This window comes from Eulemur rufifrons, chromosome 30 (genome assembly GCF_041146395.1).
Source record: "Eulemur rufifrons isolate Redbay chromosome 30, OSU_ERuf_1, whole genome shotgun sequence".
In the NCBI taxonomy this organism is placed as follows: Eukaryota; Metazoa; Chordata; class Mammalia; order Primates; family Lemuridae; genus Eulemur; species Eulemur rufifrons.
The window spans coordinates 104,339,973-104,356,170 of NC_091012.1; the positions used below are offsets into that span (position 1 = coordinate 104,339,973).

At 38.5% G+C, this 16,198-nt stretch overlaps 1 protein-coding gene across 2 annotated transcripts in view; it reads right to left on the bottom strand.

The window, feature by feature from the left end:
* The window catches only part of JADE3 (jade family PHD finger 3), a 136,454-nt gene that overhangs the window by 70,929 nt on the left and 49,327 nt on the right, over positions 1-16,198 (bottom strand). For both annotated transcript variants that reach the window (XM_069463139.1, XM_069463138.1), the window contains exon 2: positions 647-703. In XM_069463139.1, the coding sequence (XP_069319240.1) occupies positions 647-692 (46 nt within the window). In that variant the 5' untranslated portion in view covers positions 693-703. The remainder of the gene's footprint in view (positions 1-646; positions 704-16,198) is intronic.

Sequence of the window (16,198 nt, forward strand, 5' to 3'; positions counted from 1 at the left end):
ACTGCACCCAAGAGAGCCTCATAATGGAGTTTAATGACATTTATAGGTGATGTCCCAGAGTGCAAAAGGTTCAACAATGCTAAGGCTGAGAAGATCCGATTTGGTGTAATCACGCCTCATAATGTTTTGGAATAACACAATTCATCTTCCACCTGGAGAAAAAATATCTGCAAAAACAACTGGAAAAACTAAAAATGTGGAGCAAGTAATCTGTGTATGCTTCAGCACTTCCCCAAAGGCTATTGTTAATAAGGTTACTGACTTTTATAAATGATAATTGACCCGTGGTCAAACATTTATTACTTGAGCTACAATTAGAATCAGGGCCTACAATTTATGCTGTCATACTTTTCTTCCTTTCTAGAGAAGGTCTGTTAAAGCATTACTAGATTTAGCTTTTGTTGCTTAGGTAAATGAAAAGTGAAAAACAAAATGTTATATGCCCCACAAAACCAATTCTTCCACCTAATTTATCTATCTCTAATGAAATTTAAATGAGTAAGAAAAATGATACCCTGAGCTTTCCTTCCCAGAAACATTATTTTTTAACCATCGAAGGAAGCATGAAATGGCTTATCCTCAAGTCAAAGAAATCTTCAAGGGGTATAGATACAAAGGTTACCAGCTGCCAGCTGGTTCTACTCACACTCATCTGAACTGTCACTGCTGCTGAGGCGCCTATGGCGTTTCATCCTGGAGCATCCTGGGAAATAGAACAACACTGAATAAAACAGTCAGCACGCACCCATCTCAGAAGGCAGTTAACACTGTCCCACAGATCCCAGAAGTAGCAGTAGGCAAATCACTCAGATCAAATGATTTCTTTCAAGAATATTCTCAAATTACCTATAGTAACCAAATCCTGCAATACAAATTGTGTCAAAGATTGGGCGAGTCTATACAGATTTAGGAGGAAGCCCAAGCCACAGAGGATGAGTGGTACAACATTGACCAGAGCCTCAGGTGTGGCCACGTGTCCACTGTCCACCAAAAAAAGAGAGGCAGCCACAGGGCCATCACCAGCTAGGGATCCCCAATAAGGAAGGAGGAGGAAAGGAAAAAAATTAATTGTGAAGGCAGCACCATCAAGGACCAAGGTTGAAAGGCATGAGACATGGTTGGCTGAAAAAAGAACAAGTGAGGCATGTCCCACCTTTGAGCACAACCACACTGTTTTTCTGCCTGCCCTTTCTCCCTCTCTCACTCTCTCCCTGTCCCCATATCCCAAATAAGTAGCCTAATCTAAAATAGCTATATATACACTGTAAGAAATGTTATAGAAAGCTCCTGTATTATGAAAAGTGAATAATGCTTTGGACTAAAACTTCTAATGGCTGAAGTGTTATTCACTGAGTGTGGCCAATGACAGATAAAAAGGAGGCATCACCCTTCTGGGAACACAATAGCCACTAGAGTGTAAGAAAAAAGGAAGACACAGTTAAACACTTCAAGTCATAAAGGGAGTACTAAAAATGCAAACTAGAAAAGACAGTAACATAGTGACTGACATTATTTTATGTGCCACAACATACAAAAATGCTACTAGGGGCTATCATGATTCCCTAAGGAATAAAGGTCAAGGCTACTGCCTTCAAGCCACTTACAATCTACTGAGGAGGTAGAAATCCAAGTACAGGGCCACTCTGAGCAACTATGAATAACAACAAAATTGTATGTTAAAAAGCTTACAGATTTCCACTTTTTTTTTTTTTTTGAGACAGAGTCTCACTTTGTTGCCCGGGCTAGAGTGAGTGCCGTGGCATCAGCCTAGCTCACAGCAACCTCAAACTCCTGAGCTTAAGCGATCCTACTGCCTCAGCCTCCCAAGTAGCTAGGACTACAGGCATGTGCCACCATGTCCAGCTAATTTTTTCTATATATATTTTTAGTTGGCCAGATAATTTCTTTCTATTTTTAGTAGAGACGGGGGTCTTGCTCTTGCTCAGGCTGGTCTCGAACTCCTGACCTCGAGCGATCCACCTTCCTCGGCCTCCTAGAGTGCTAGGATTACAGGCGTGAGCCACCACGCCCAGCCCAGAGTTCCACTTTTGGCATGATAGTGTCAGGAGCTCCATAGATCTACTACCCAGTAAAAATGGTGAAAATTATTTCAATTAAAAAAGAGCTCACCATTTATAGTATCTGGAAATAGTCCTAAAGGTATACAGCAAATGAAGAAGTATTTATTTAAGAAAATCTACTAAAATAGAATAAGTAGAGTGGGAGTCTATGGTATTTGGACCTAGACCCATTCCCTCCATCTCCCCTCCCAATACAGATCTCGTGCCAGACTGGTATAGCCAAGAACACAGAGCTCCCTCTCCCTGAGACCCCAGTTGCAAGTCTTTCTTCCAAGGAGGAGCAGGACATCAGCAACTCCTACCCCCAGCTACCTGGTACTGAGGCTAAGTTCCAGGCAAGTGTGGCTAAGAGGTAGGGGCTCCTCCCTTCTTCCACCCAGTCCCCACTCAATGAGATGGAGGCTATACCCTGGGCTTGGTACCACCAAGAATACTGAGGCCTTGACTGTGCTGGCCCCAGCTCATAAGTGGGGGTTCTACACCAGTGGAGGCAAAGCAGGGAGACCTGAGGCTGCCACACAGAGGGAAGCTCACCATTGTCCCCATCCTCTACACCAGAACTGTGGCTCAGAGATTTCCCAGGGAGAGAGGCAGGGCATAGAATAGAGGGCTCCAATTCTCTCCCCCAATGGAAGTGACTTCACTTGCAACTGAGTATAGAGAAGTTCAAGCCTACGCTGGCTAATATGCCAGAGAGAACCAGAAAAAGAGAGCAGGGAGGAGTCTCCCAGGGTCAAAAGAAATCTCAGATACTGATCTCAGGAACTATCCTGAGAGGAGCCTTAATTTGATTGGATCAGTTTGTGGAGCAATTTATGCCCTAGGATGTTATAAAATACAGAACAATCAGCCAGCAATTAGTGGACCTTAACAGTTGGGTGCGGTCAGGGAAAGAGACAGCCAAAGAGAGCCCTGCCACAACTACTGCCATTCCAGGGTGACTGTGGGCATATCCAAGGTTGTGCCCCTGAGGAGAAACATCAGAAGCTTCATATTGCAGGATGGGGGAAGGGTGGTTGAGTAAACAGACTTCAATAAAATAATCCAGCCAGTCACTAAAGAAGTAAACAAGCAAATAACAATAAAGAGCCCTGGGGGATGGAATAGTACCCAGAGTTGCTATAATATATTTATCTAAAGTGCCCAGTTTCCAACAAAAAATTATGAGATATTCAAAGAAACAGGAAATTATAACTCATACACTAGCAAAAAAAAACAAGCAACAGAAATTGCCTATGAGAGCAGCCAGATAGCAGATTTAATAGGCAAAGTCTTCAAATTAGCTATATAAATATGTTTAAAGAACTAAAGAAAATCACAATTAAAGAAAAATGGTATGATGACAATATCTTGTCAAATAGAGAATATCAATAAAGAAATAGAAACTATAAAAAAGAACAAATGGAAATTCTGGTGTTGAAAACTATAATAACTGAAATGAAAAATTCACTAAAGGGCCTGGACAGTAGATCTGAACTGGCAGAAAAAAGAACTAGTGAACTTGAAATAGGTCAATAGAAGCCAAAGAATAGAAAAAAGATGAAGAAAAATGAACAGAGCCTCAGAGAAATGTAGGACACCATTAAGTCCACCAACATATACATAATGGGAGTATGGGAAGGAGAAGAGAGAAAAGGAGCAGAAAAAAAATTAGAAAAAATTCCCAAATTTACCAAAAAACATTAATTTATATATCTGGGAAACTCGATGAACTCCATGCAGGATAAATGCAAAGGGATCCACAAACAGATACATCATAGTAAAATTGCTAAAAGCCAAAGACAAAGAGAAAATCTTGAAAGCAGCAGGGGAAAAAAAACAACTGATCACTTATAAGAGAGCCCAAATAAGATTAAAAGCTAACTTCTCATTGGAAACAATGGAAGTTAGAAGACAGTGGGACAACATATTCAAAGTGCTCTGTGGTGATTGTATATATTTGTGAATATATTATAATTGAATTATATACTTAAGTGGGTGAACTGTAAGGTATATGAATTATATTTCAATAAAGCTGTCATTTAAAACTAGTAAGATTATCATAAACCAGTAAAACTAATAAGAGTACAAGTATCAAGATCATTAACTAAGCTTCTATTTGTTCTATTATCAAAGTCAATTGAATATTTCTTTAAATAGAAAGTTAGCCTCCCATTACATAAATGTGTGTTGTGGCTACATTTGGCATCTTGGTGCAAAACTTAAGACATTAAAATACTCTTCTGAAATGCAAACAAAAACAACAATAATAGCAGCAACAATAAAATACTTCCTATCAAAAAGTAATGTGTAATTTAAAGTCACAATGAATGTAGAAACTTAAACAGAAATAAAAGTAATATTTTCTAACTATTCTCTATTGAATGCACAAATCTACCTAGAGCAGCACTTCTTTTGTCTGATATCATAGGGATGTTCCATATATATAAACTTTCCAGATAAATGGCATGCCCAAACATTTAAAATCCTAACTATCATTATTGGGAGCTTTTCTAAAATTGAAGTAACAAATTACCAGAGTTGCAATGGCTTAAAACCATACAAATTTATTACCTTACAGTTTAGAGGGTCAGAAGTCTGACATAGGTCTCACTGAGATAAAATCAAGATGTCAGCAGGGCTGCATTCCTTTCTGGAGGCTCTAGGGGAGAATCCATTTCCTTGCCTATTACAGCTGCTAGAGGATATTCACACTTCTTGGATCTTGGCCATCTTCCTCCATCTTCAATGCTAGCAACAATGCATCTCTCTGATCTGATCCTGCTTCTGTCATCACATATCATTCTCTGCCCCTTCTCTTCTGCTTCCCTTTTCCACTTTTAAGGACACTTGTGATTACACATGACCCACCTGTATAACCCAGGATAATATCCCTATTTTAAAGTCAGCTGATTTTTGTCATGTAACCTAGCATATCCATAGCTTCTAGGGATTAGGTCATGGACATCTTTGGAGGCTCATTATTCTGTCTACCACAACCTAATATATTTTTGCCTCATTAAAGGTGAATATACTCCCACACAAATATGCCCAGCATATTTTTTGACAAAAGTAAAAAATTAAATGAAGGGAAGATAGCCTTTTCCACAAATGGTGCTAGAGAAATAAGCAAAAATAGAAAATAAACCTCAACATAAGTCTCCCACCTTACACAAAATTTAACTCAAAATGGACTACAGACTTAAATGTAAAATGTAAAACTAAAAAACAGTTAGAAAAAGCACAAGAGAAAATCTTCAAGATCTAGGGCTAGGCAAAGAGTTCTTAGAATTGATACTCAAAGCATGGTTTGGCAAAGAAAAATGTGAATTCATCAAAATTAAAAATGTTTGCTCTAGGCAGTATATATTCAGGGCAACTTAAATCTACGTTCCCAGGTTGTAGTCCTCAAACTTGGCCCAAATAAACTCTCTATTTATATTTTTTAAAAAACCAAAAACCAACCAAACAAAAAACTTTTGCTGTAAGAAAGACCCTGTTAAGAAGATGCAAAAAAAAAAAAAAAAAAAAAAAAAAAGAAAAAGAAAAAAGAAAAAAAAAGAAAGAAAAAAGCTACAGAATAGGACAAAATATTTACACATATCACACACGTAATATTTATTACAAAACACTTATCTGACAATGAATTTATATTCAGAATGTGTAAAGAACTCTCAAAACTCAATAGTAAGGAAACAAATGACCTAATTAATAATGAACAGACATTTCACCAAAAAGGAACACAAATGGCAAATAAGCTGTGAAAAGATGTTCAATATCATTAGCCATTAGGGAAATGCAAATTAAAACCACAATAATATATCACTACGTATTTATTAGAATGGCTAAAATAAAAGATGGTGAAAATACCAAATGCTGGAGAAGATGTGGAGAAGCTGTATCACTCACATTTCTGGTTGGAATGTAAAATGGTACAGCTACTCTAGAAAATAATTTGTTCATTTCTTAAAACATTAAACATGCAACTAAGACCCAGCAATTGCACTCCTGGGCATTTATCCCAGAGAGATAAAAATTTACGTTTATACAAACGTTTATAGCAGCTTTTTTTCACAATAGCGCAAACTGGAAACAACCAAGATGTCCTTCAACAGATCAATGGTCAATCAATCTGTGGTACATTCATACTACAGAATGCCACTCAGCAATAAAAAGGAACAAATCACTGATACATGCTACAACATGTAAAACAAATATAAAACAGGTTAAAAAAGCACTTAGCAAAAACATATGCTCCGTGAAAGAAGTCACACATACAAGACTGCTTATTCTATGATTGCATTTGCATGAAATGTCCATAATAGACAAATCTACAAATCTATTGGTGGTCAACTAGGATTTGGGGTGAGAATGAGGACTGACAGCAAACGGGGATAGCACTTATTTTTTGGGTGATGGAAATGTTCTAAAATTGGATGGTGGTGATGGTTGTACAACTTTGTAAATATACCAAAACCCACAGAACTGTATACTTTAAAATGAATGAATTTTATAGTGTGTAAATTATTCCTTGATAAAGCTAAAACAACTTTTAAAAATTACTGTAACATTTTACTAATGAGAACTGTTTAGGTGGTATCTAGAAGAGTAGCAATAGAAAACTTCTGTATCTACTGAATACAGCCTCCATATCGATGACTCATGATGGGATCAAGGGAACATTTACCATAGAAGAAATGCTTTTATTCTCTAAAACTCTCAGTGAAGAAAGCCAACTGAGCATGGACCCTCTCTCCTCACCTGAGAGGTTCAGAAGACCTAAGATGACTTGTGAGATGGATCTTCCCCTCAGCTGAAGTTCTGGGCTTATGTAGTTTGGATAAAATAGTTTCTCCATTTTCTATAATAGTCTGTTCTTTAGAGTTACCAAACCATTCATGACAGAGGGAAATTTTTAAGACTCTGCAAAATTTGATGTTCTTTAAACTATTACTAACAACCATTTTTTATTATAGATGGAAACAAAAACATTGTATTATCAGTAAAGAGCCTAGGAAATAGATTACCTAATACCAGTAACACCAGTCCTGGGAAATATGAAAATGAGTCATCAATGATTTTTAGAAAAGAAAACAAGCTAATTGCTGGGTCTGGGCTGTTAAAGTCCATTGATCCATCTGCCCATTTCTGTGACAGCACTGATGTTTTAATTACTGTAGGAAAATGACAGAGACCAATAAATATCAGCAGAATAATTCCATGATGGTAAATCTTTAGATCTTTATGATTTCTAATCATAACAACAGTCCTATACATATCATCAGCAGCCATTTCATAGATGAGGAAATTGGGCCTCAGAAACATGCTTGGAGCCACATGGCCACCAGAGGGCAGAGCTGGAAGTTACATTGGCAATGAGCACTCCAAGTTGACCCCAAAGCCAGAGGTCAAGAATGCTGCCCCCTTCTAAGCCCAGCCTCCTGAGCATGGCCTTCAAGGCCCACAGTGTTCTTCTGGCTCTAGTCTGTCAGGCCTCATCAGCTGCTGCTCCCCTACCTCCCCCAGTTGTTCTGCACATTGTATGCCCCATGTGATTCTGTGAACACATTCATCTTGTTGCCAGCCTTTGCACAGGGCTCTTCCTTCTGCCTACGATTCCTTCCTCCCCCTGTTTACCTTGACCGGCCCATTTTTCCCCAGCCTGGTCCTACTCATTCATTGGATCGCCTCGATGAAACTCCTCAGACATCCTCCCCCACAATTATTCACTCCTTTGCTTTCTATCCAAGTCTCTATACATGCAAAAAGTACCTCAGTTGTACTGCAAATCTTCAAGGTATCTGCCCCACATGACCCCCAAATGATGCAGTTGATCTGAAACATTGAAACTATAAAAGTTGCTGTCACTGCCATTCAAGATGGACATTAAACAGAGCTGGAAGAAATCCAGAAAAACACAATATAATCAACTGGATAGAGAAGTTCTCCATATCATAAAGATAGTCCAGAAAGCACAAACTTTGCATTTTGGAAAAGCCAAAGGTCTAAGCAGTGGTTCTCGACTGAAGGCAATTTTGCCTCCCCTGGGGACATTTGGTAATATCTAGAGATATTTATTGGTTGTCACAGTAATTGATGTTACTGGCATCTAGGGGGTAGAGGCCAGGAGGGATGATGCTAAACATCCTACCAGGTACAGGAAAGTCCCTTACAATTAATGTACAGGCTTATCTGGCCCAAAATGTCACCAGTGCCAAGGTTGAGAAATCTCACTCTAAAGGGATGAAGCAGAAATTGATAAGCATCAAGAGTGTAGAAATGATCAACTTGAGCTTATTCACCCAGTTACATACAGAATTAAGTAACTAAGGGGTACTCCCTGAAATCTAAAGGCAATTTTATCACAAAGAAAACAGGACTTTCAGCAATGCTTAGGGAACTTAGAGAACTCATCAGCTCAAGAAGTGGAACAAAATGAAAATGTAAACAGGTTCAAGAAGGACTGAGATAAAATCAGAGAGGATAAATCCATGACGGTGTTTGGAAGTAATTTTCAAGTAAAGAAATTTCTGAAAATCCAGCTCCCTTAGGCTTTCTGGAAAATATCATTGAGAGCCATTATCAGAGACAGACATACAAGTTAGTCCACTGGTCAGACTGGAGCAGCACACTTCTTATATCCTTATGGGTCAATTCCTACCCATGTGGGCAAAGAACCTCCCAAACTTACTTAAACAGAAGTCATGAATGCTAAAATATGTTTCTTGGGCTGATTACCTCTGCTTTAGGATAAACAATACTAACTCTCTCCACAGTGAGACCGTTTAAGTGCCTATGCCTTAATTCAGGATTTACCCCCCTCTACAAAACAATTCAGTCTATTACTGCTTCAATGTCATGATAACAAAACTCTCCCCTTCAAGTCTGTTCACCTTGCATATCTTTTATTTCTACCACATCTCAGTAGTTCAGCAATTAAAGCCATAAAATTCTATCTAGAGTCTGAGTAAATAAAAAAATAATCAGAAGAAAAAGAACATATCCTATGTATCTTACCTCACCCCCAACAAATCTTTGAAATAAGAGACATCAGAAGTTGGAGTAGATGAATGTTTCTGTACTTTCTAAATGAAGCTAAAGCTTGTTTTTAAAAATTAAAATACATCATATAACTCAGGAGTCCTTGTGACCAGATGAGGAGTCTAGAGGTCAATTCTTTTCCAAAGCCCTCAAAGAGCATTCAAGAAAAAAGAAAAGGAAAATTAGAAAATACAGATTTACCTAGGTAGGGTCTTGCCACTGAGACAAGTATTTCTATGTCAACCACAATTATCCCTGTTACCAGGAAGCAGGCTTACCCTCTTTAATATATAGACTTGTTAACAAATTATTCGAGAATTTCTATCCCCTTGAGTAGAAATCACCTTGCATGGGAAGGCCAGGTTGGGAAGTGAGTCTAAACCTGGGGACAGCAAACTTTTTCTGTAAAGGATCAGATAGGAAATATTTTTGGTTTTGTGGCCATATGGTCTCTGTCGTAATTACTCAAATCTGCCACTCTAGCATGAAAGCAGCCATAGACAGTACCTAAACAAATGAGCATGGCTCTGTTCTAATAAAACTTCATATTATTTGAATTTCATATACTTTTCATGTCACAAAATATTATTCTTCATTTAATTATTTTTCAACCATTTAAAAACGTAAAAACCATTACTGCATGGCTTATAGGCCATACCAATACAAGTGACAAGCTAGATTTGGCTCCCAGGCCAGTTTGTTAACTTTTGGTCTAAACTACAAGAAATCTTTCTTTTAATGAAAAAAAGAATATTGAAAATTGGAAGCATACAATTGAATTATCACTTTCCTAACACTATCCACCTCAGTCCCCAATCCCTCAGCCTACTGTCTGGTTGATACAGATTTCATTAGAATAAGGTTTTAGCCTGGGTAGCCTATTCTGTAATGTTAACTCAACAAATATGAATGGTTCTGGCCCTTTCCAAATTAAGATCTGCTTTATGCCTTTTCAGGAAAAAGGCCTCAGTTCCAATAGCATTTAAAAAAATTAGCAGTGTATTTTCTTTTTAATTTATGTGCATATATTCAAAAATTTCAACTACACAGATAAGTAAGTAGGCTTGGCATCTTAAGAATAAAAAGATATATATGTACAAAACATAAATCCCTTTAAGATAAAATACCATTTACAGATAAGACCTCTTAATAAAGTAAATCAGCAAGAATTGCTTTTACTATGAAATATATAATTCTTTCTCCAGATAGACTCAAACAAATTTTTAAAATAATGATTTCCATTATGTCTTATCTGTTGTTGTGAGTTGTTTCTACATTTAAATCTTTATCCACATGTACCCCTAATACATTTACAATAACACCTATGTGATTTAAAGTAATCAGAATTTATTAGAAAAATAACCTTTATGAAGTTTTAGTAATAATAACAGGCATGTAAGCTTCACATATAAGGTCAAACACACAGAAACAATCCCAAACTTACTGAGCAAGTTCCAATCCATTGCACAAAAACTGTTTTTTTTTTTTTTTTTTTTTTGAGACAGAGTGTCGCTTTGTTGCCCTGGCTAGAGTGAGTGCTGTGGCGTCAGCCTAGCTCACAGGAACCTAAAATTCCTGGGCTTAAGTGATGCTACTGCCTCAGCCTCCCGAGTAGCTGGGACTACAGGCATGTGCCACCATGCCTGGCTAATTTTTTTTTTCTATATATATTTTAGTTGGCCAGATAATTTCTTTCTATTTTTTAGTAGAGACGGGGGTCTCGCTCTTGCTCAGGCTGGTCTCAAACTCCTGACCTTGAGCGATCCAGCCGCCTCGGCCTCCCAGAGTGCTAGGATTACAGGCGTGAGCCACCGCGCCCAGCTTCACATCAACTGTTAATACTGTGCTAATAGTGGGCAGGCATTGTACTGGCCACCAGAAAGGGGACAGACAACGAAAAAACTGAAAACCCAAGCAAGTCCTTTGGCTCCCTCAGAACCAGGGTCACAGGACCAGGTGCACCAGACACATTGTCACTGTGGCTTGGGTGATCACAGCCTAAAACTGGTAACCAATGATGTGTGACAAACCAATGGGGGGGGGGGTTTCAGAGTTAATCTCAAAATCAAGGCAGGTGTGGGTGTGAAGTGAAGGAGGGTTGCTGTTAAAGCTCACCGGTCAGATCAATGCCCATGGCAAGGGAGCAATCAGACATAGAAGTTAACATAAAAGTCAGTACTGACTTTGAGGGCAACAAAAAATGAGGGAAAATGAAACGGCCACAGATTTCCCTCAGTAGAGGGTCTGGCAGATAGATGCCAACAACAGGTTAAATCCCAAGAAAATGTATTTGGCCACCCCAGAAGAGCTTCTCAACCCCCATTACACAGGGGAATCACATGGGGAACTTATAAAATCCCAGTGCCCAAACTGCACCCATTACCAATTAAGTCAGAATCTCTTTTCAAGGAACCAATTTTTAGATTCATTGTCTACCTTTATTGTTTTTGTTTTCAATTACATTGACTTCTGCCCTTTTCTTTATTATTTCCTTTTTTCTGCTTGCTTTGGGTTTATTTTGCTCTTCTTTTTCTAGTTTCTTAAGGTGGGAGCTTAGATTATTCATTTGAGACCTTTCATCTTCTGCTCATATAAGCATTTAACGCTATAAATTTCCCTCTTAGCACCGATTTAAGTTATACCCTCAAAATTTTGATATGCTGTATTTTCATCTATATTCAGGCATTCACGTCACTGCATTTTAAAAAATTTCCCTTAAGACTCCCTCCTTCACTCATAGATTAATGAGAAGTGTGTTGTTTAGTTTCCAAGTGTTTGGAGACTTTCCTGTAGTCTTTCTGTTTCTGATTTTTACTTTGATTCCATTTTCAGAGAATCTACTCTATCTAATTTAAATTCTTTTATATTTGTTGAGGTTTATTTTATGACCTGGGATATAGTCTATCTTGGTGAATGTTGCATGTATACTTGAAAAGTTTTATTATGCTGTTGTTGGGTGGAGCATTCTATAAATGTCAATTAAATCTGGTTGACTGGTGGTATTATTTTTTTCTACATATATCCTTACTAATTTTCTATTTACTGATTTTATCAATTACTGAAAGAAGGGTATTGATGTTCCCAACTATAATTGTGGATTTGTCTATTTCTCAATTCAGTTCTGTTGGGTTTTGCTTCACGTACTTTGAAGGTCTGTTATTTGGTGCATACACATTTAAGATTGTGTCTTCTTGGTTGATTGACCCTTTGTATCACGTAGTGTTTCTTTTTGTCCCTGGTAATCTTCCTTTCTGTGATGTATAATTTATCTGATACTAGCCACTCCAGTTTTTTTTTGATTGGTGTTTGTATGATGTATCTTCTCCCATCCATTTACTTTTAAACTCCCTATCTCATTACTTTTAATTGGAATAGAGTAAAATGTATCTACTCTATCCTGTCTGGAACAAGAAGTTTTCTCTCTGTACTATTTTTGCAACTCCTGTCTAAATTTATTATCCCCAAATCTCTTATCTCAAAATAAAAAGTTATATCTAAATTAAAAAATTGGCTGTTAAAAACAAGCATATGATAAAAAGGGAAGTTTATTAATGTTCCTAACATATCTGGAAAAGTACTGATTTGAGAAAGAAAAAGAATCAACCTATGGCTGTCTTGAGATTTTCATTTACTGCACTGTCCCAGAGTAAGGAAACAAACAGGCTAAGAAATAGGTAAACCTTATAGGCCTGGGAGTAATTGGGAGGCCGACCCTCCTATCTGTGAGCCCATAAGAAGGCAAGTCAGTTGGTAATAAGGATGTATCTATTTTTCCTCAAAAGTGTTTCTTGTTTTTCTTTGGGAGTGGGGAGCTATTTCTCTGCTACTTGCATTTTCTAATTTCCCTGCCCGTATTTTAGTCATTTTACTGCTTATTAGCATTCCAAAAGGTTAACAGAATTTAAAATGAATAACTTGAGAAGGAATAAAACTCTAATCAATTAGTTATACCACTTGTTCTATAAAAGAAATGAGTGAGAAAGCTGGAAAGTACTGACTAAAATCTGGCTTTCTGAGAATTAGTTGAGTTCAGTCATTTATGCTGTTCATGCTCCAGTACCCCCAGGAAACCAGATTTGGGTACAGATAAGTGCCTGAGTCATTTGAGACAAAACAGCAAGAGTTACCCCTGAATCATTTTAAATGCTAACCAAAGAGATTGCTAAAAGACCTAAGATGAGGACTAGAGAGGGTAGACGGAAACTAAGCCCCTCCTCTTGCCCCTAGAAAACCAAAATTCCATGTAAATTAAAAAACATCCAGATAGGAATATGAAACACAGAGAAAAGGAAGCACATTTCCCCTTTCTATCCATTTCTCCTATCATCCCAGTGCTATTTTAATTATCCTGAGTAAGAATGTTTTACAAAAATGGACAGATAAAAAATAAAACTCAAAATTTTGAAACAAAGACTCATCTTTGCTGTAAGTGTATGGAAAGTGGCTACCTCATCAAAAATACCTGTGAGTCCACAGCATGGTTGATTGTTCATCGTGATGAAACTTTCCTGGACCTTAAACTTCAATATTTTCTTATCTGAGAATCTGCAGTTTAATTTCATCCTTCAAGATCAAAGGCAAATAAATTAACTTGGCCCAGTGATTCCCCAAATCTCTGGAGAGCTGCCAGGCAAGGCAGGTCCACAGAATAACTCATTAGTTTATAATGCTTAAAGCAACTTTGGGAAAACTGTTGGGAATTGAACACAGGCTAAAACTCCTGAAGGCACTCACCAATATATCTTTCTACACAGTTGACCGGAAAACATCTAACATCTACTTGACTTCTCCAGTGACCAGGAGCTCACTAACAAAGCAATCCATTCTAACATCTAGACAGATCTAAACAAACGAATGATTTTCTATGAACAGAAAAAAAAAATTGGCCTTTCTAACTTCTGAATCCAGCCTTTATACTGGATTTGTACCTGTTAACAGGTTCAAATCTCTACCTTATCCCCAAACCATCTCTTGACTCTATGTCACTTTTCTCTCTTTTTTTTTTTTTTTTTTGAGACAGAGTCTCACTCTGTTGCCCAGGCTAGAGTGAGTGCCGTGGCGTCAGCCTAGCTCACAGCAACCTCAAACTCCTGAGCTCAAGCGATCCTCCTGTCTCAGCCTCCCGAGTAGCTGGGACTACAGGCATGCGCCACCATGCCCGGCTAATTTTTTCTATATATATTTTTTAGCTGTCCATATAATTTCTTTCTATTTTTAGTAGAGGTGGGGTCTCGCTCTTGCTCAGGCTGGTCTCGAACTCCTGAGCTCAAACGATCCGCCCACCTCGGCCTCCCAGAGTGCTAGGATTACAGGCGTGAGCCACCACGCCCGGCCACTTTTCTCTTGATAATATTCAATTTCTTTCTCTTCTCTTGCAAACTCCTCAAAAAGTAGTCTGTTTGTCTCCCCTTCCTTACTCTCAGTTTCTCCTCAACCAGCTTCTATGACAGTAGACTTCTTGGAAAAGTCTGTGCATATTTCCCAACCCTTATATCTCTAAGTACCTGTATGCTGCATTAGACATGCTGATCACTCCCTCCCTTTTGAAACTACTCCCTTGGTTTTCAAAGCTTTTTTCAAGTTCCCTGTGTTGCTCTCTAACATATTTTTCTCCCTGTAACCATCTTGTAGATGAGGGTCATTCCCTGAAGTGCCCTACTCACAAGCTTATGGCTCCCAAAACAGGGTCCCCCAGTCCAGAGCTTGAGAGAGAAAGAGAGGAGAAAAGGGAGGGAAGGGAAAAGGGGAAAGGAAGAGAAGGGAAGGGAAGAAGGAAGAATGAGAACAGAAAAGGAGAAGAAAAGTCCTGCCAACCAGACACATTAGTCTGGAAGATGATCAACACTGAGGCAGCTATTTTCTCTTCTCTGCCAGCTCTTCCTCCCTTCTAGTGGTCTCACTTGGCACCTTCCTCTATGCAGTCACAAAATTTAGAAAACTCTCTTAACTCTTTCCCTTATTTCACCCCGGAAAATCCAATCAATCAGTAAATCCTGGCAAGTTAACTTCTGAAATAATCTTCTAAATCAATGTTCCTTTCCCATCTCAGTTCTTAGTTTAGAACATATCTATTACATTTCTTCAAACCTAGAACCAAACAGCAGTTTCCTAACTGGCTTTAGGACTCCTGCTCTTGTCCTCAAATTCACCCTCCACCCAACTGCCAGAGACCTATAAAACACAAATTGGACCTTCACTGCTGAATGACTTCAGTGGCTGCCTTTTGCTCCTAGGGTCTTTATTGAGGTTCTCACCAAGACCAACATGGCCCTCCACAATCAAGCTACACCTACTTCTGAAGCTTTATCCCTCACCACACTCTGTCCCAGTTTTATGCTCAAACAACGCTGAACCTCTGTAGTTCCCACTCCTAGGCTTTATATATTCATACCATCCCTTCTCCCAGGAAGGCCCTTGTCTTGCTTCCTTATTTTTAAAACACAAAAACTCAACCTTATAAGGCTCAGCAAACCTCTTCTAGGAAGCCTCCCTTGTCTGAGTCACCCATACCTTGACAATCTCAACAGCAGTATGCTCTCAAAGTGGCTGGTGTATAGCACCATCACTAAGTCTTTTTGTTTTGTTTTGTTTTTGAGACAAGGTCTTGCTCTGTCTCCCAGGCTAGAGTGCAGTGGCATCATCATAGCTCACAGCAAACTCAAACTCCTAGGCTCAAGCAATCCTCCTGCCTCAGCTTCCCAAGTAGCTGGGACTACAGGTGTGTCACCATGCCCGGCTAATTTTTCTACTTTTTTTTTTGTAGAGGCAGGGTCTCACTCTTGCTCAGGCTGGTCTAGAACTCCTGGCCTCAAGTGATCCCACCCACCCCCCACCTCAGCCTCCCAAAATGCTGGGATTACGGGTGTGAGCCACCATACCCGGCCCTTAAAGTATTTTTAAACCACTAATATATATCTTATAAAATCTTCAACTAGAATATGAGTTCTTACCAGGTATGGGCTAGATTTTTAAAACTTTTATAATGAATGTTATTCTTCCTTTATCTCTTTGAAGATCTTAAAGTCATTCTAAAATGCTTCTCATTGGGAGTGACTTTATTTCCTGGCTGCTAATATGGATGAGTTTCCACACTACTT